Below are 19,108 nucleotides of genomic sequence, written 5' to 3' on the forward strand. Positions count from 1 at the left end.
CAATCCTCTGTTTCTTTTCCTCTACTTATTGTACATATTTATTTTGTTATATGTATATATGTGTTATGTGTGTGCGTTTATGAATATTATTCATTTTGTTATTTTACTTAACAATATTTTTATATTAATTTGTTTGAATCAATATTTTTGTATTTATTAATATAGTATTTTACCATTTTAAGTTCTTTATGGTTAAATATAGAATGAAATATTTTTATATCTACTAAAAATCAAAAGCACGAAAAATCAATATTATTTTTAAACGTCGTCTGAAGAATTATGAACTGGTTTTGAGTTTCAATGCAGATACTTGAATCTGTTTCCTATGAAGACTATTTTTACCAGCTAAACAGGCGTCTCTTATTTATTTTTTATGTTTAAAAACAGAAAAAATCAATAACGCGATTAAATTAAACCATCCATATTTGATAAATCATAAATTATTGAAATGTTCCTAGATATTGTATAAAGTGAAAATTACAGATAGGCCTCGGTAGTCCTAGTGGACAACATTTGTGACAAAATTGTACAAACAATATACAAGTTGATCTCCTAAATTCAACCATACCTGTCTCAACTGAATTCATATAGATAAGAAGCGAACCCATTAGCTTTAGCTTTAGTTGTACAAACAGATATACATGTTGAAAATAACTCGAGTTTCAATGTCTGTAGCTGATAAGCGAATCCGTTGGCTTTAGTTCAAGATCTTTCAGAGCCTGAGACGAACCAGCTCACTTTCAACGAGCTTTTCTAAGCTAGAAACATAGAGCCAGCTTCTTTGGAGTATGTGTTGTGCTAAATTACATATGCATCTGTTATCAAACTCCAGTGACTAAGGAGAGAGAGTATGACGTCGTACAACTTGCAGATTCGAGATTCGGTGTCTGAAAACCAGTTCAAGTTATTTCGTTAACAATACATTTCCCATAACCTTCGTCACCACACGAGCAGCTCCCATCTTTAAAACGATGGAAGTGTTCGGTGTCCCTTACCGAAATTTCTCTCCTACACATTGTGGACATGAATTTGATCGTATCGTGACAGCTCTTGCACATGTACAAGTTCTTTGTTACACAAATAGGCATCCCAGGGACACTGTTTATGAGCCCGAAAGCAGCAGCTAACCTCTCACTATGACCACAGAAAACCTCAGCTTTCGAGGCTTCAATTTCATTTGCATAACTTTCTTCTGGATCACCAAGACCAGCAACTTTCATTTTGTGGTAAAATCCCTTCAAGAGAGCAGTTATTTCGGTTATTTGAGGGTGAGAACCATCACCACTGAGGAACGCGTGGATCTTTCCTTTAACTTCAATCCAACTGCAACCAGGATCAATGGTCAGCCCCATCTCTCTCATCATCTTCCTCAATTTTGCGACTTCATCCCACTTACCACTGTCGGAATACAAGTTACACAAGAGAATATAATATCCGACGTCCCTCTTATCCATCCCAAAAATGTGTCGGGCAGCCACTTCCCCAAGCTCGACTCGTCCATGGATCCTACATGCATTCAACAAGGCTCCCCAAATTGCTGCATCTGGTTTCATATCCATTTCTTCTATAAGCATGAAAGCATCCTCCAGCTTTCCTGCTCGGCCAAGCAAATCCACCACGCAGGCATAATGCTTCAGATTTGGAGCAATTGAAAACTCAGTTTCCATGGCATTAAAATATTGCAGGCCTTCAGTGACCATTCCGGATCGGCTACATGCACATAACAGTGCTGTAAAAGTTACCTCATCCGGACTAACTTTGGACTCAATCATTTTGTTAAATAGCTCGGTGGCAAGATGACCGTGGCCCCTATTGGAATGACCAGTCAGCAAAATATTCCAAGACGCCACATCCGGTTCCTGGATCTTAAACTGATTCAGTGCTGACTCTACCCTACCACACCTAACGTACATGTCGAGAAGAGCATTTGGTATAAAACCATCAAATACCGACCCATTTCTCAATACATGGGCATGGATTTCCTTCCCCCGCATCAATGCTCCTATCCTTGCACATGCAGAGAGTACAGAGATCAAGGTAACATCATTCGGGGTTAAACCGAGTTTCATTTGCCTAAAATAGATCAAGGCTTCAAAGTTGCGGTTATTGATTCGAAGCCCAAAGATAATTGATGTCCACGAAATTACATTTTTATCAGGAATTTGGTGGAATACTTCCAAAGCCTTGTCAATGCATTTACACTTGGAATAAAAGTCGATAAGAGCATTTGCAACCATAACATGGCCTATAAGTCCAACCCGTTCAGCAATCTCATGAAGCTTTATGCCAAAATCAAGAAAGCCCAAAGAAGCACAGGCGGAAACGACACTCGCGATAGTGATCTCATCCGGCATCACACCCTCTAACTCCATCATGTTATAAGTTTCGATAGCTTTTTCAGCCATCCCATTGTTGCTATAACCCGAAATCATCGATGTCCAAGATACCACATCCTTACACTCAATTCTAGCAAAAGCCTCCTCAGCTTCACCCCATCGTCCTAAACTTGAATACATCTGAATCAATGAGATATAGACTGAAGACTCGGATCCATATTCCATCTTAGCAACATAGCCATGAACCGCTTGTGCGAGGCTCTCATCACCAATAACCTCACAACCCGATATCACACTTGTCATAGTCATCAAATCTGGGCAATAACAACACTCCCTCATTGAAAAGAATAATCTCAATCCTTCCGAACACTCTTCATTCTCGAAATGCCCAGAGATCATTGCATTCCACGAGATCACATCCCTCTTAGACATTCCGTCAAACACTGTCCGTGCACTCCACACATCAGAACATTTGACATACATGGTGATCAAAGCATTAACAACATCAACTTCAGATTCAAACCCGAATCGTAAAACATGAGCATGCATCTCCCTACACCAATTCCAATCTCCCAAACCCCCACAAGCTCTCAATACACAAGGGAAAGTATAGACATCTGGCCTAACGGAAATCCCGCCAAGCCACAACATTCTTCCATACAACTCGATTGCCTCGTAAAAGAAACCATTCTTTGCATACCCACCAATCAAAATATTCCATGAAAACACGTCTCTTTCCTCCATCTTCCCGAATACGTACCACGCGTCACTCAAATTACCCAATCTCACAAACATGCTCAAGAGCGCATTTCCCAGCTTTAAACTCAAACGTGTCATCAAATTAGACAAAAAGGAGTAAACAAATAGTCCTTCATGAGATGCCCTCTGGAATTCACATAGTCTTACTAAAGAAACAAAAGTTTCTTCCTCAATGCCATTTTGCTGCTCATCTGCAATCGAGTTTAAGAAATTTATAGCTTGGTTTAGCTTATTTTCGATGCATAACTGAATCAAAAGTGAGTTGGGCTCGGTGGCAAAGGAGGAGCTGGAGTTCAACACAGAATGCGAGTGGCATATTTTCAGCCGAACTTGGTGTGTTTTACAAATAATTTGAGTGAAATTCTGGCCTTTTAGATTATTGGAATTGAGCAAATGAAGATTTTTATATTCTGTCAGAAGAAAATTTGATGAGATTCTAGCACAGACAGCCATATTTGTGGAAGCAAGGCAAAGATGGAGGCTCCGGTTCTTATCAAACCAGCCATATGCCACTAGATCGAGTTTTTTAATTTGGTTTTAATTATATTATGTGAAATATAGCAGCAAAGTTTAGTAGGATAAGTAAGAAGTGAATCTACAACTTAATCTAAAAAACAATGATTCTATCCATCGAATTATATATAACTTTTATTAATCTTTAAAATTTTATTAATATATATAATTATTAAAACAGATAATGACACTAAAATTAATTACTTTAAATATCTCATACTTAATAATACAATATAGACAATAATAATTTAATGTTTTTATTTCCAATCGATAGTCTGCATGTATAACACGAGAGCTTCCTCATAACAACTTACCCCCTTTTTTTCCTTGTAAAATCTAAAATGCGATCCAAATTAAATGCTTTTTTCCCTTACTGCATTTAAAAGTCCGTCCGAGTATTTGAATATACTTTTTTTTTTCGGTGAAACTCAAATAAATTTATTTTGCTAACTTAATGGACCATCAAAAACTATAATCGACCTATATACATGTAAAATATAAAGAAATTATATTTATATTGATCCAATTTTATATTGGATGTTTCAAAATCATTGATTATTTGAAGAAACTTAACAACTCTAAAATCAAATTCACACATCTTCAAGTACCGTCGGATTTTTTCATGATATCATATCTATACTATTCTATTAACTTTGAGACACTTAGAGCAACTAATTTTGGTGTCATGGTCTGTTTTAATAATTATATATATTAAAAAATATTGAAATTTTAATGCATCAATTCTCATTGATGTCATTTTTTTATTATTTTATTTTTCAATTTATTTTTTAATTTATATATCAAAATTACAGTGTAGTCCATCATTATTTCATATAAGTATACTTTGATTCTCATTTAAATATAAATCAAATAAATTATAAAAAATATTATACAAACGCGCTGTTGCGTACGTAGATGCATTAATATGAATAATGCTCCATGTGTTAGCCCAGAATATCACATATGTTTGTAATACAATATGTCAGCCCATGTTGAAAAAACAATACACGTGCCTGGTAGCGTCAAAGCACGCGTCCTTGTTTTCGGGGATATTTGAATATTTCTTTTTTCTTGGTTAGACTTGGACCAAGGCATATATGTCTGGATTTTAACTAAACTTGAGTATAATTATTGAAATGTGAATTCCTTCTTCTATTTGTGTTGAGAATATTCCAATATCAGATCACATCTTTTCGCCTCCGTATTTAAGATTATGTAATTTATATAAATTATTGGTCAAGAAAGGCAGCATCGCAGCGACTTTTATTTAGATTTAATTTCCACCCTAAATCCCTTTTCCCACCAGGTTTTTGTTCGACATTTTATACGTTTTGTGGTCTTAATTACAATACTAGCCATTCATACACACCATGATATTAGTACTAAAAAAATGTTTTATAATAATAATTTTTTATTGAATAAAAAATTTTGCCGACTAAATGTATTGAAAATCACGGGACTTAGAGATCGATGAATAATTCGAAAGTTTAATTGAATACTAATTATATTATGAAAAATTATTATATGTACATTTGTTTTGAAATTGTCATTATTAAAAGAAATCTCTTCTCCGAGATTAGACAAGTAACCCGGTCTCGGTCGAGAGTCTTTCATTCAGCTTTAACTCAAATGATAAACTCTGGTTTTTATTTTAATGAATCACAAGTGGCAAATTGCAAATACCTTTTTTATTATTATATTCTGTAAATTGTTAAAATAACCAAACATTTTTAATAAGACCAAATCATGTATTATTATATTATATATTGGATGAAACAAAATTTAATAATAATTCAAATTATAATGCAGAAATCTCTACGGGCAGAATACAACCCGATAACTCGTCCCGGCGGGGCATGTGAAGGTGCTGGTGGGGTCATCCTCCGGATACGTGAAAGCATCGCGGCACCTCAACTTGAAAAACCTGGACAAATCCGTCGGCCTGCACGGTCCCGAGTGGCAGCAATACTCCGTCGTTTTGTACACCGTACACGGGTTGTGGCATCCCCCGGGAGTCTTGAGTACATTCGGGCACTGCCCCGTGATGTCCGCCGTGCATCTCAAGGGTCGGGTGCACCCGTTCGAGGTGGGCTGGAACTCAATCGGCACGTTGAATCCTTGTAAAACGGAGATGTCGTAGTAGTCTTTGTACGCGAAGCTGTTGAGCCCGTATTCTGCGAGGGTCGCGGGCGGTGACCCGTACGTCTGGCATTGGAGCAGGCCGTTGCAGTCTCCGGTGAGGCAGCTGCCTCGGCCCCTTGCGTCGAAGGTGCAGTTTGTTCGGGCCCATATTTTGGCGCGTCCGGGCCCTTTGGGGAAGCCGAGCGTCCACGTCTGACCGCTGTCGAGGCGGCGGCCTCCACCTGGGAGGGAGGCGGCCCAGACGGTATAGGAGCAGTTGTTGCGGATATTGAAGATTATTGCATGGGTTTGGAGGAAGAGAAGTGGGAAGAAGATTAGGACAGCAATCTTTTGGTGAATCATTTTGGATTGGTATGCACCTTTGATTAAAATTACATTTGATAAATTGTGGAGGTTTTGATTATTTATATAGGTAGGAGAGAGCATGGGAAACTAGGAAAGATTGCGTGTGGTTACATCATATTTGTACAAAATTGACACATTTTTTTTTTGTTTTAATTTTAAAATTTGATTTTTTAAAAAAACTACTTACCTTTTTTCCCCCATTTTCCTCGAACACGTGCAGATTTCTTTACTTCAAATAAATTAATTAAACCATCGCTCGTTGCTAATCTAAGTGATATAATATTAATATTATTATACATTTAATTTTTTTTTTGACCGACTATTTCTAAATTCTAACCCAGCACCAGCAGCCTCTCCTTTTGTCAGTGGGAACTCACCCTACTCAGCCGCCGGGTCCAGCCGCAAAAATTGTTTTTTTTAAACAATGATCACATGATGTTTAATTACTTTCTTATATATTTTTACTAGTATTACCTTTTGTCCATCTAGAAATTGAGCTTGTTTACGAATCCTTTTTTTTTTAAAAAAAGGTAAGTAAATTTGAAAAATTCAATGAATATCAATCATCCACCTACCACTTCACACTTGATCCATTTTTTTTATTCATTGTATTCTTGCCAAAGTCCTCATCGTATGCATATCCTTCTCCGGCGTCTACCTACCATCTCGTCAACTTCAGGTTGTTGGCCGGTGTCTTTCGCACTTGTGACTTATTCCAATTTTCATCTCTTTTCAGTGTTGATGCAGAACCCACGACGTCGGTGTTGGAAATCATATAGCCTCCGGAACAATTCCGGTTAAAAAATTATTTTCGATCAAATCGAAACACAGCGGAAGCGATTATATAATTTCACAAATTATAATCGAACATATGAATATAAATTAACTATGAATTTAAATAATAAAAAATTACTAGAAAACTAACCTCTTGTAGTTTTCCTTTTTCGCAAATCCGAGATGTGTAAAGACCACAGCCTTCCAGTACGATCCTTCGTATCAACGGTAGTGTGTGGGCACTCAAAAACACAAAAGCTAGAAATCAAAACTTTTATTTTATTCTCTACTCTCTTTTCAACTCATGAAAAAGTAGAGAATGAATTGTACCATTTTTTTTTTTTTTTTTAGAAAAGACTACTAGGATCTATTTATAATATCCAACTCAAGAGAGCCAGATCTCAATCTTATTGAGAAAAAACCATCGGCCGTATATTATGAAATCTAAGATAAGGCCAAACAAAATCCCACTTGATTTGATATCATAAATTTAAGTCTTTTAAAACTCATTTAAAAGATATAAGATTTCTAGGATCTTTTCAAAATAAATTAAAATATCATTCTAACTTATTTTTAGATATTAAATAATATCTATAATTTATTCACAATAAATTAAAGATATTATAATCAACTTTTGGATATTACCATAATAATCCAAATTTATAATTATCTCATAATTATAATTTAATATAATTAATATCTCATAATCAATTATATTTATCTCCAAACTCTTGGAGTTATGGAAACATTTTTCCATATCCACACATGATTTCTAAATTGCATTTTTAATCCGTCATTAATTTGAAAGGCGTACCGGGGACCATGGACTCATAATTAGAAGCTCCAATAAATTATATAAATAATTAAACTCTTTAATTAATTTATCTAATTTATTAATTCCATAATTACTCCACTAAAAATATGGAATTGCACTCTTCTTCATTATGAAATATTTACTCTACAAAATTGAGCAGTCCATTGATATAATCATTACATATGGATTAATCCTCCATAGACAATTCGTAATTGAAGCTAGGAATTTTCCGTTTACCTCTTCAATTACTTCTTATCTTCATTTACCATTAATTCACCAGTGAGTGGTTTAATTTATAACTTAATTATAAATTAGTTGGGCCCAACACTCAGTTCTAGAATTAACAAATGAAGGAATCGTCTTTCTACTTCTCGCAAGAAGGAATGGATTCCATGTTTGTGAACTCATATTCCCAGCCATTTATTTCAAATATAAATCTAAAATGCAAGTATTAAGAATGCACAATCGCAAACTTTAAACAAGCAAATTAAGAATCATATTAAAATGAATAGGAGTTTATAATCACATCAGGATTAAGATATGTCCATATATGATCATCTTATGATTTAAATAGAATTTCATATTAACAACGGAATTTATTATGAAATATCTAATTAAATCGGTCCTAGTCCTACATAATCTGATTATATATAAATGCCCCCATCTAGATGTCTCTACATCGACGTTCCGGATAAGACAGTCACATTCATAATGTTCATGGGCCGCATTAGTGATGTTTTAATTAAAGATCCCATACTTTAATTAATTTCATCACGGACTTAATTTAAGTTTATTATCCATAATTTTAATCCTCGTGTATATATAACTTTTATATATACTAAAATCATGGTTACATCCAATAAACTAAGGATTTTACTGTGATATTCATGACAATAATATTTCATGCAAATATGTTCAATAATAAATGTCGTTTTTTATTAATAATAAAAACATAATTTAATAACAATGCTTTAAGGGCACTATCCCCAACAATCTCCCACTTGCACTAAAGCATGTGAGACATGTCTCTAAGTCCTAGATTTAGCATATGCCTCTCAAAAACTTTTGCAGGCAGTGTCTTGGTGAATGGATCAGCGATGTTGTCAGCAGACACAATCTTGAGAATAGAAACGTCACCTCTTTGCACTATCTCTCGGATCAAGTGGTACTTCCTTTCTATATGCTTCGATCTCTTGTGGCTACGAGGTTCCTTCGAATTAGCCACTGCACCACTATTGTCACACCATAAAGTGAGTGGATTATTCATATTTGGAACAACTTCCAAATCAGATAGGAATTTCTTAAGCCACACAGCTTCTTTAGCAGCTTCGGAAGCAGCTATGTATTCGGCCTCCATGGTCGAGTCGGCTGTGCTGGATTGCTTGATGCTTCTCCAGACTATGGCACCGCCACCAAGAGTAAACACTGATCCAGAAGTCGATTTTCGAGTATCTCTATCTGATTGAAAGTCAGAATCAGTGTAACCGTCTATTTTAAGGTCTCCACCTGAATAGACAAGCATATAATTTCTCGTTCTCCGAAGATACTTGAGAATGTTCTTAACCGCTATCCAATGATCCAAACCAGGATTTGACTGAAAACGGCTGACTATCCCCACAGCATAACATATGTCCGGCCTAGTGCACATCATTGCGTACATAAGACTGCCTACTGCAGAGGCATAGGGAACGCGTCTCATGTCCTCAACTTCTTGCGGTGTCTTAGGACACTGCTCCTTAGAGAGGACGATTCCATGTCGGGTTGGTAGTGAACCTTTCTTGGAATCTTGCATTCTATAACGCAATAGCATCTTATCAATATAAGTAGCTTGAGACAATGCCAACAACTTGTTCTTACGATCTCGAACGATTCGAATTCCAAGAACATAATTTGCTTCTCCCAAATCTTTCATTTGGAATTGCTTGGCAAGCCAACCCTTTACAGTAGACAATGTTTCCACATTATTCCCAATAAGCAGAATGTCATCTACGTAAAGCACTATGAATACCACTTTTCCATCTTTGATGTGCTTGTATACACAAGGCTCATCAACACTTTGATCAAAGCCATAAGATTTGATTGTTTCATCAAATCTATGGTTCCATGATCTCGAGGCTTGCTTTAGTCCATAAATGGATCTAAGCAATTTGCAAACCTTTTGCTCTTGGCCTTGGACTATAAAACCTTCTGGTTGCTTCATGTAGATTTCCTCGTCTAGATGACCATTCAGAAAGGCCGTCTTGACATCCATCTGCCATATCTCATAGTCAAAATGAGCAGCAATTGAAAGTAAGATGCGTATAGATTTAAGCATGGCTACAGGCGAGAAAGTCTCTTCATAATCGACTCCCTCTCTTTGGGTATAACCCTTTGCAACCAATCTTGCTTTGAAAGTCTCTACTTTCCCATCTACACCTCTCTTTCTCTTATAGATCCATTTACACCCAATAGGTCTAACCTCTTCAGGTGTATCTACAAGAGTCCAGACAGAATTAGAGTACATCGACTCCATTTCTTGGTTCATAGCTTCAAGCCACCTTTCTTTGTCATGATCTTCCATTGCATGTTGAAATGACAACGGATCATCTTCCACTCCATCGGTGACAGCAACATTTGCTTCTTGATCTTGACAATAGCGGAGGGGTGGTTTAACTACCCTCCCACTACGTCGAGGTGGTATGATATCTTGAATTGGTTCAATGGTATCATTAATGGTTTCCTTAATAACTTTAGTTGGACTTCGAATGATCTCATCATTGAGTAACTCCTCGAGTACTGTCTTACTTCGAGGCTTGAAGTTTGCCATATAATCATCTTCAAGAAAGATGGCATTTGTCGATACAATTACCTTATTATCTTGAGAATCATAAAACCAACCTCCTCTCGTTCCCTTGGCGTATCCCACGAACAAACACACTTTTGAACGTGGATGCAATTTTCCAGTCTTTCCTTCCAGAACATGTGCTGGGCATCCCCATATGCGAAAATGAGATAAACTAGGTTTTCTCCCATTCCACAACTCTAGAGGTGTTTTAAGGATTGACTTCGATGGCACTGCATTCAGAATGTAAGTGGCCGTCTCTATTGCATAACCCCAAAACGAGATTGGCAGTGATGAGTAGCTCATCATAGATCTCACCATATCAAGCAAAGTACGATTTCTCCTTTCAGCAACACCATTTTGCTGAGGTGTACCAGGTGCAGTGAGTTGGTATAAAATACCATGCTCTAGCAAATAATCTTTGAACTCGGTATCTAGATACTCGCCGCCTCGATCTGATCGAAGACACTTTAAAGATTTGCCTAGTTGCCTTTCGGCTTCCGCATGAAATTCTTTGAACTTTCCAAAAGTCTCGGATTTTCTATGCATGAGATAAATATATCCATATCTAGAGTAATCATCAATAAAAGTGACAAAATACTCATAACCACCTCTAGCTTGTGTAGTCATAAGACCACATACATCACTATGTATAAGCTCTAGTGGTTCCTTGGCCCTATTGCCCTTTGCGGAGAAAGGTCTCTTAGACATTTTTCCTTCTAAACAAGATTCACAAACAGGAAGAGTGCCAACAGTTAGCTCTCTTAAAGGACCGTCCTTTACAAGTCTGTTTAATCTTTCTAAGGATATATGCCCCAACCTTAGGTGCCATAGATATGTTTTATCTTCATGAGAAACTTTTTGCTTTTTAGATTTGGGATGTTCTACTTTAAACATTTCGACATTAAGCAGTGGTTGTTCGTTTGGTCTTAGAATATATAGTCCATTTTCGATTGAAGCACTACAAATCATACGACCATTTCTCAAAATAACAATCTCATTATTATCAAAAGAAAGCGAATAAAATTGTTCATGCAACTTGGAAACAGAAATCAAATTTCTACGAAAACTAGGAATAAAATAAACATTGTTCAAAACCAAATGTCTATCATAAAATCTAAGTTTAATAACTCCCACTGCTCTTGCCGAAACTAATGCACCATTGCCAACTCTCATCGTGAAGGACCCATCAGCAAGCTCTTCATAAGAACTAAGTAGCTGCAAAGAACAACAAACATGATTAGTAGCGCCCGAATCAACTATCCATATAGAAGAATCAATGGTTACTAAACAAGATTCTAGAACAAGTAAATCATATTTACCTTTCTTCTTTTCTTTTAGGTCAGCGAGATACTTGGGACAGTTTCTTTTCCAATGACCATCGATCCCACAGTGAAAACATTTTCCTTTGGGCTTTGCAGTGTCACCCTTCTTTTTGCCATTGGAACCATTCCAATTCTTTTGCTTTTTAGGAGCTCCCTTTCCTTTCCCCTTATTTTTCCTTTTCAAACTAGCTTTGGAGGAAGGTGACTTAACCTTGACAACATTTGCCTCACCTTCTTGGACTTTTCCAATGGAAATAGCCTCAAAGGTTTGCAACTCGTTGAGCAATTGTGTCATGTTATAATTAAGTTTGTTCATGACATAGTTGCTCTTGAATTGCAGGAAAGTCAGTGGCAATGATTCCAAAATTATGCTCACTTGTGTGCCTTCATCTATGGTCGCACCATGAGTCTCAGCTTCAGTGAAGTAGTTAACCATGTTCAAAACATGCGCTCCAACTGATTGGCCTTTTTTCATCTTAGCATTCATGGCATTCTTAATGGCCTCATGCTTAGATTGACCAGATGGTTGACCAAACATAGCTTGCAGAGAATCCATTATCTCATAAGCATTCTCTACATGCTCGTGCTTAAGTCTAAGCACATCGTTCATTCCGGCTAACATGTAGCCCTTGGCTTTATTGTTTGCCGCAATCCATCGATCATATATTTCTCGTACACTACGAGCAGCATTCAAAGGGGGCTCGGGAGGACACTCCTCCGATAAGACAAATTTGAGGTTCTCACAGACGAGGGCAATGTTAATGTTACTCTTCCATTTCAAAAAGTTTTCACCAGTCAACCTTTCATTAAGTAAAGCAAGAACAGGACCAGTAGACATGATTGCTGACATTTAATGAATAAAAACGACATTTAATAAGTTGAACAAATATCACAATCATACAATCAATTTAGGAATCATAAATATGATGCATAACACATTATTATTTATTCCATCAATTCCAAGGAAATATAATCTCACATTTAATAAGTTGCCTTAGGGTCAAAAGAATTAAATGATGATTAAATCGAGACTATCTCTATTAATAAATAAAACACTAAGATATCTCATATCTTCAATTTTATTATTAATTACCTTTAAATTTAACCTAGATGCATTTAAACTATTTAATTGCATCCATATGAGTGTGACCCACTATTTTGGATTTTAAAATACAATCCATAATTGCCTCCTTAGGGTAGGTAAATTATGAATCATACTAAAAAATCTTATCCTTTCGGAAACTAAGCCTTGAATTTTGATTTAAATGAAAACCTTCCTTAGGGAGGACGTCCTATGCGTCACTAGGCGTCATTTAAACCTCACGTTGCTTTTGTTAATAGTGGAGGTCGTAGGATTTATTGTCATATATCCTTCTCTCACTCATTATTATAAAATAATTAAAGTTTCTCAAACTTTCAATTATTTAATTAAAACATCTTATGATTTAATTATTAAAAGTCCAATCTTATTGGTCTCTTTGATATGATATGTGCAACATATAGAACATCATGAAATTTAAATCTAATTTAAATATGATGAGTGACATAAAAAAATGAGACTGAGATATTGTTGAAAGTTTTAATTTTCAATCGTGTCCTTCTAATCACAAGTTTTGATTGAAAAATAAAATTAACAAATCAAATAAAACAATTTTATTTAATTTCAAATTAATTTTATAATTCAAATTGTAAAATCAATATTTTACACTCAACAAATTAAAACTTATTTTTAATAAATTAAGTCAAATTGGGCTAAACATTAAAAAATAATAATAATTGGTTCAATTCAAAAATTGGTCCAATTTTAAAAAAAGTTCCGTAACTTTTTATTTTATTATTTCATTGTACTGGTCCAATTCAAAAATTGGGCCAGATTTAAAAAAAAATCTGATTCAAATCTGTGCTGACCCAGTTCGAAACTGGGCTATATTTAAATATGTTGGGCCAGTTCGAAACTGGTCTACATTTAAATATGTGCTGGCCCAATTCAAAACTGGGCTATATTTAAAATATGTTGGGTCAGTTCAAAACTGATCTCGATTTAAATATGAGCTGGCCCAATTCGTAACTGGGCCATATTTAAAATATGTTGGGTCAGTTCAAAACTGATCTCGATTTAAATATGAGCTGGCCCAATTCGTAACTGGGCCATATTTAAAATATGTTGGGTCAGTTCAAAACTGATCTAGATTTAAATATGAGCTGACCCAATTCGTAACTGGGCCATATTTAAAATATGTTGGGTCAGTTCAAAACTGATCTAGATTTAAATATGAGCTGGCCCAATTCATAACTGGGCCATATTTAAAATCAATTGCCAATTCATAAAAGGGTCACTCAGATTTTTATTAATTTTTTTTTTAATTGTTTGGCCCAACTTAAAAATTGGGCTATGAAAAATCCTAGCCCAACTGAAAAAGTACGCCTCTCTCCCTTCTCCTTCCTTGAGCAGTAGTCTGCCATGGAAGAAAAGCTTGAGAATTGTGGCTAACTTATTGTGACAGTCACAATATTTTCCATCTTTCCCGTCGCCGGAGTGTGCCTCGTCTAGTGAGAAATTTCGCTCGTGTAACCCGTGCGCGAGTAAAATCTTCTCGATCCAGCGGCCGTGAGTGGAGGTCGCACAGTCCACTGCAACGCTCACTGCTTCATCGCGACGTGAATCGAGAATGATCAGGAACAATTTCCGATCAAGACTGGAAAAATATTTGTTAGCACAAATCAACTTTTGAAAAAAAAATTCCTTCCTCTATTGAAGTATACGGTAGATTTCATAAATCACACAAACCCAACAAATTAAGGACACGGCCAAATTATTTTATTTTAAAAAATACGTACAGTGGCCTAAAAAAAATACAATACACACAATAAACTTTCAACAATTAATTCACTATCATGAATTTAAATTCACATAATTTATATTCATATGAAATAAAACCTGGCTCTGATACCATTTGTTGGAAATCATATAGCCTCCGGAACAATTCCGGTTAAAAAATTATTTTCGATCAAATCGAAACACAGCGGAAGCGATTATATAATTTCACAAATTATAATCGAACATATGAATATAAATTAACTATGAATTTAAATAATAAAAAATTACTAGAAAACTAACCTCTTGTAGTTTTCCTTTTTCGCAAATCCGAGATGTGTAAAGACCACAGCCTTCCAGTACGATCCTTCGTATCAACGGTAGTGTGTGGGCACTCAAAAACACAAAAGCTAGAAATCAAAACTTTTATTTTATTCTCTACTCTCTTTTCAACTCATGAAAAAGTAGAGAATGAATTGTACCATTTTTTTTTTTTTTTAGAAAAGACTACTAGGATCTATTTATAATATCCAACTCAAGAGAGCCAGATCTCAATCTTATTGAGAAAAAACCATCGGCCGTATATTATGAAATCTAAGATAAGGCCAAACAAAATCCCACTTGATTTGATATCATAAATTTAAGTCTTTTAAAACTCATTTAAAAGATATAAGATTTCTAGGATCTTTTCAAAATAAATTAAAATATCATTCTAACTTATTTTTAGATATTAAATAATATCTATAATTTATTCACAATAAATTAAAGATATTATAATCAACTTTTGGATATTACCATAATAATCCAAATTTATAATTATCTCATAATTATAATTTAATATAATTAATATCTCATAATCAATTATATTTATCTCCAAACTCTTGGAGTTATGGAAACATTTTTCCATATCCACACATGATTTCTAAATTGCATTTTTAATCCGTCATTAATTTGAAAGGCGTACCGGGGACCATGGACTCATAATTAGAAGCTCCAATAAATTATATAAATAATTAAACTCTTTAATTAATTTATCTAATTTATTAATTCCATAATTACTCCACTAAAAATATGGAATTGCACTCTTCTTCATTATGAAATATTTACTCTACAAAATTGAGCAGTCCATTGATATAATCATTACATATGGATTAATCCTCCATAGACAATTCGTAATTGAAGCTAGGAATTTTCCGTTTACCTCTTCAATTACTTCTTATCTTCATTTACCATTAATTCACCAGTGAGTGGTTTAATTTATAACTTAATTATAAATTAGTTGGGCCCAACACTCAGTTCTAGAATTAACAAATGAAGGAATCGTCTTTCTACTTCTCGCAAGAAGGAATGGATTCCATGTTTGTGAACTCATATTCCCAGCCATTTATTTCAAATATAAATCTAAAATGCAAGTATTAAGAATGCACAATCGCAAACTTTAAACAAGCAAATTAAGAATCATATTAAAATGAATAGGAGTTTATAATCACATCAGGATTAAGATATGTCCATATATGATCATCTTATGATTTAAATAGAATTTCATATTAACAACGGAATTTATTATGAAATATCTAATTAAATCGGTCCTAGTCCTACATAATCTGATTATATATAAATGCCCCCATCTAGATGTCTCTACATCGACGTTCCGGATAAGACAGTCACATTCATAATGTTCATGGGCCGCATTAGTGATGTTTTAATTAAAGATCCCATACTTTAATTAATTTCATCACGGACTTAATTTAAGTTTATTATCCATAATTTTAATCCTCGTGTATATATAACTTTTATATATACTAAAATCATGGTTACATCCAATAAACTAAGGATTTTACTGTGATATTCATGACAATAATATTTCATGCAAATATGTTCAATAATAAATGTCGTTTTTTATTAATAATAAAAACATAATTTAATAACAATGCTTTAAGGGCACTATCCCCAACAGTCGGATCATCAAAAAAACCACCTTTATGGTGTAATAATACAAATCCAATCGATCGATATATTTTATTTGTTTTAAACAAGCCATATCAGAACAGAAGACCTCGCGCGAGTAATACAAACATTCATTCGTCTAAAATCAGCAACAAACTCAATACCTCTCTCTTTACTTGCCCGATCACAAGAAAATATAGCAACATCTTTTTCACGGCCCTAAAAAGTTTCACCATCAACTAATTACATTTATAACTGTGGTAACAAAAAAAAAATGACTAGAGAAAACACTGCCTCATGCATATCGGTCGCACCGTATATAAATTACCTGAGATCCATCAACAGTATTGATGTTTACAAATTTGTCCGACTCCACACCAAAAGTGTTGCATAAAGTTTCTCAGAAAAGCTTGTCTTCAGCTCAGGGTATCTACTCACCAATTTGCTGTACATGACAAGGACGAATTCAACCTCATCAACATTTACCCAAGAACCACTTCCCGATGGTTGGGATTCTTTCCCCTCATGTATGTCGAAGCGAGGAGAAAAAGCATCAATTTTATCATTGTTGGAGTTTTTTGAAAAAATACCTATTATCAAATGTGTACAATATCCATGCCCTTGCAGGTATTTTTTTCTTGGTGACATATCCAGGATGTATTGTATTTGATAAACTACTAATCATGCTTGATCATTTATTCAACTTTTTTTTATTGTAAACAAATAAAAAACCCAAGCTAATCACTAACTCAGCATGGAATGTATAGATTCAACAGTAAAGAGCTTCAGGAAGTTAGAAACAGAAAAAGCTAACCGTTCTAATAAAATTACAAGAATTGATATATTGCCAATTTAAACTGATGTTTATACTTGGCATATACTGAAAGAAATGTATACTGCGGAGGGCCAACATAGTCGAAATCAAGTTGCAAAAAAAGCTCACATTTATGGCCTCTAGCTGAGATTTATTGTGATTGGCTTCGATAAAATTTGTCATGGGGCTAGAAATTTTCCAGGCACGATCTTTAGTTTTGATGTCAATGTCCACTGCAGTTAATATCAAATCATTGAATGTAGAGAGCAGATGTATCTCAGGGCAACATATTCACAGAGTTTAGTAGATAAGCTGCAAATCTGGACAAAAAATTTAAAAGTTGTTGCAAAACAGAAGCAACAACCAAATATACCATACAAATACATTTGAGCACCATTAACTAAATGAAGGATATTCAAAAGTCATGAGAAATGTTGAATATCATTAGGAAAAATCATGCATTACTTGGTGTTCGTACGACCTATGCTATTTGTTCAAGTATAGAACCAGTAGGAATTTCTAAAACATCAAGACCAAAGTAAACAAGTGGTTCTGAAATCCAACTTTCACGATTGAAGATTAGACTGCTCCAAGCACTGGCCAAAAGACTGATGATCAACAGCTGGCAGTAAACGACCATTGAGATAAAATTGACAGCAAGCTTCTACAAGTAGAATTGCCTTTAGAGAAATTAAATACTTCTTCCTCGGAATCTCCTCGAGATATCAGAGCTTTGACCTCCTCGAAAATTAAAGGATCAAAAGTGTTGAAATAGTCACCAACGTCTGTCTGTATATGCGTCCTTTACTTTCTTCAATCCCATTACACCACCTTCCCCGATCTTCTTATCGTGGTTCCGCTACAAAACAATTCATAAAAAAAAATGTGAGGAAACCTTAATTGATGCTCGAATACAAAGAACTAGACTTGATAATCAATCCATGACCACCGTAAAACCAAAATTATAAAAATAAAATAAAAGAAGAAAACTTGTGCGTGTTAGACTTTGCGGAACTGTGTGTAATTCAGTGAGGCTAGCTCACGCCGCAGATTGCACCAACAGTGTATGGCCAAAAACCCATTCAAAAAACGGAAGAGAAAAAGGAAAAGGGGATAGGGTAGGGGATTCAATACCTCGGATTCTTCAAGGATGCGAAGATAATCCCAGGAAAGCACGATCTTGTAAAACCGAAGAATGCAAGCTTGCTCTTGTCTACATGATATGTCCAAGGTCGAGTTTCATTTGTCCAAGGTCGAGTTTCATTCGTTTGGTTAGAATATTTGTGAAGTCAGATAGGTCAAATCGATCCATACTGAAGAACAATAATTTTTCATGGATCGGATCAGGTTGAGTCGGGTCAGATATCCGTCTAACGAAATTGAACGATGTCATAAGGGTTTTTGCATTTTAATTTAGTCATCTAATTATAAAATCATTAATCGATTTTGTGAGACGATCTTATTGATTAATTTTGTAATATGAATCTCTTATCAACTCAATTAATAACAAAATATGACTTTTTATGCTAACAATGTTATTTTCCACTTTATATGTGTATCGAGTTGATCGGTCTGACATAAATTGATCTGTGAAATCGTATCAGAAGATACATACTCTTAGAAAATATATAAATTTATTGTAAATTTTTTAAAAAAATTCACATCATAATATGGTTCATTAAATAATTTATACTGTCAATGGT

The 19,108-nt window shown here is 34.8% G+C and overlaps 3 protein-coding genes and 1 long non-coding RNA gene across 4 annotated transcripts; all 4 read right to left on the bottom strand.

The window, feature by feature from the left end:
- Positions 1–553: 553 nt before the first annotated feature.
- Positions 554–3,604, bottom strand: LOC140832099 (pentatricopeptide repeat-containing protein At1g15510, chloroplastic). The gene has a single exon (XM_073195918.1). The coding sequence runs from the start codon at positions 3,546–3,548 to the stop codon at positions 900–902; it is 2,649 nt and encodes an 882-aa protein (XP_073052019.1). The 5' UTR covers positions 3,549–3,604; the 3' UTR covers positions 554–899.
- A 1,731-nt stretch (positions 3,605–5,335) lies between these two features.
- LOC140832100 (protein P21-like) lies at positions 5,336–6,137 on the bottom strand. Its single transcript, XM_073195920.1, has one exon. The coding sequence runs from the start codon at positions 6,090–6,092 to the stop codon at positions 5,424–5,426; it is 669 nt and encodes a 222-aa protein (XP_073052021.1). The 5' UTR covers positions 6,093–6,137; the 3' UTR covers positions 5,336–5,423.
- A 5,192-nt stretch (positions 6,138–11,329) lies between these two features.
- LOC140831565 (uncharacterized) lies at positions 11,330–12,322 on the bottom strand. The gene is made up of 2 exons (XM_073195308.1): positions 11,827–12,322; positions 11,330–11,722 (listed from the first exon to the last, which is right to left on the bottom strand). Exons 1-2 carry the CDS (start codon positions 12,314–12,316, stop codon positions 11,715–11,717), a joined length of 498 nt encoding a protein of 165 aa, XP_073051409.1. The 5' UTR covers positions 12,317–12,322; the 3' UTR covers positions 11,330–11,714.
- A 4,377-nt stretch (positions 12,323–16,699) lies between these two features.
- LOC140831567 (uncharacterized) lies at positions 16,700–18,658 on the bottom strand. The gene is made up of 3 exons (XR_012117900.1): positions 18,540–18,658; positions 16,920–18,264; positions 16,700–16,810 (listed from the first exon to the last, which is right to left on the bottom strand). It is a non-coding gene; the product is annotated as an uncharacterized lncRNA (long non-coding RNA).
- Between the last annotated feature and the right edge of the window lie 450 nt (positions 18,659–19,108).

This window comes from Primulina eburnea, chromosome 5, assembly GCF_022965805.1.
Source record: "Primulina eburnea isolate SZY01 chromosome 5, ASM2296580v1, whole genome shotgun sequence".
Taxonomy (NCBI): domain Eukaryota; kingdom Viridiplantae; phylum Streptophyta; class Magnoliopsida; order Lamiales; family Gesneriaceae; genus Primulina; species Primulina eburnea.

Coding starts and splice junctions, on each gene's coding strand:
- LOC140832099 (XM_073195918.1), bottom strand. CDS start 3,548: ATGGCTGTCTGTGCTAGAATCTCATCAAATTTTCTTCTGACAGAATAT.
- LOC140832100 (XM_073195920.1), bottom strand. CDS start 6,092: ATGATTCACCAAAAGATTGCTGTCCTAATCTTCTTCCCACTTCTCTTC.
- LOC140831565 (XM_073195308.1), bottom strand. CDS start 12,316: ATGAATGCTAAGATGAAAAAAGGCCAATCAGTTGGAGCGCATGTTTTG.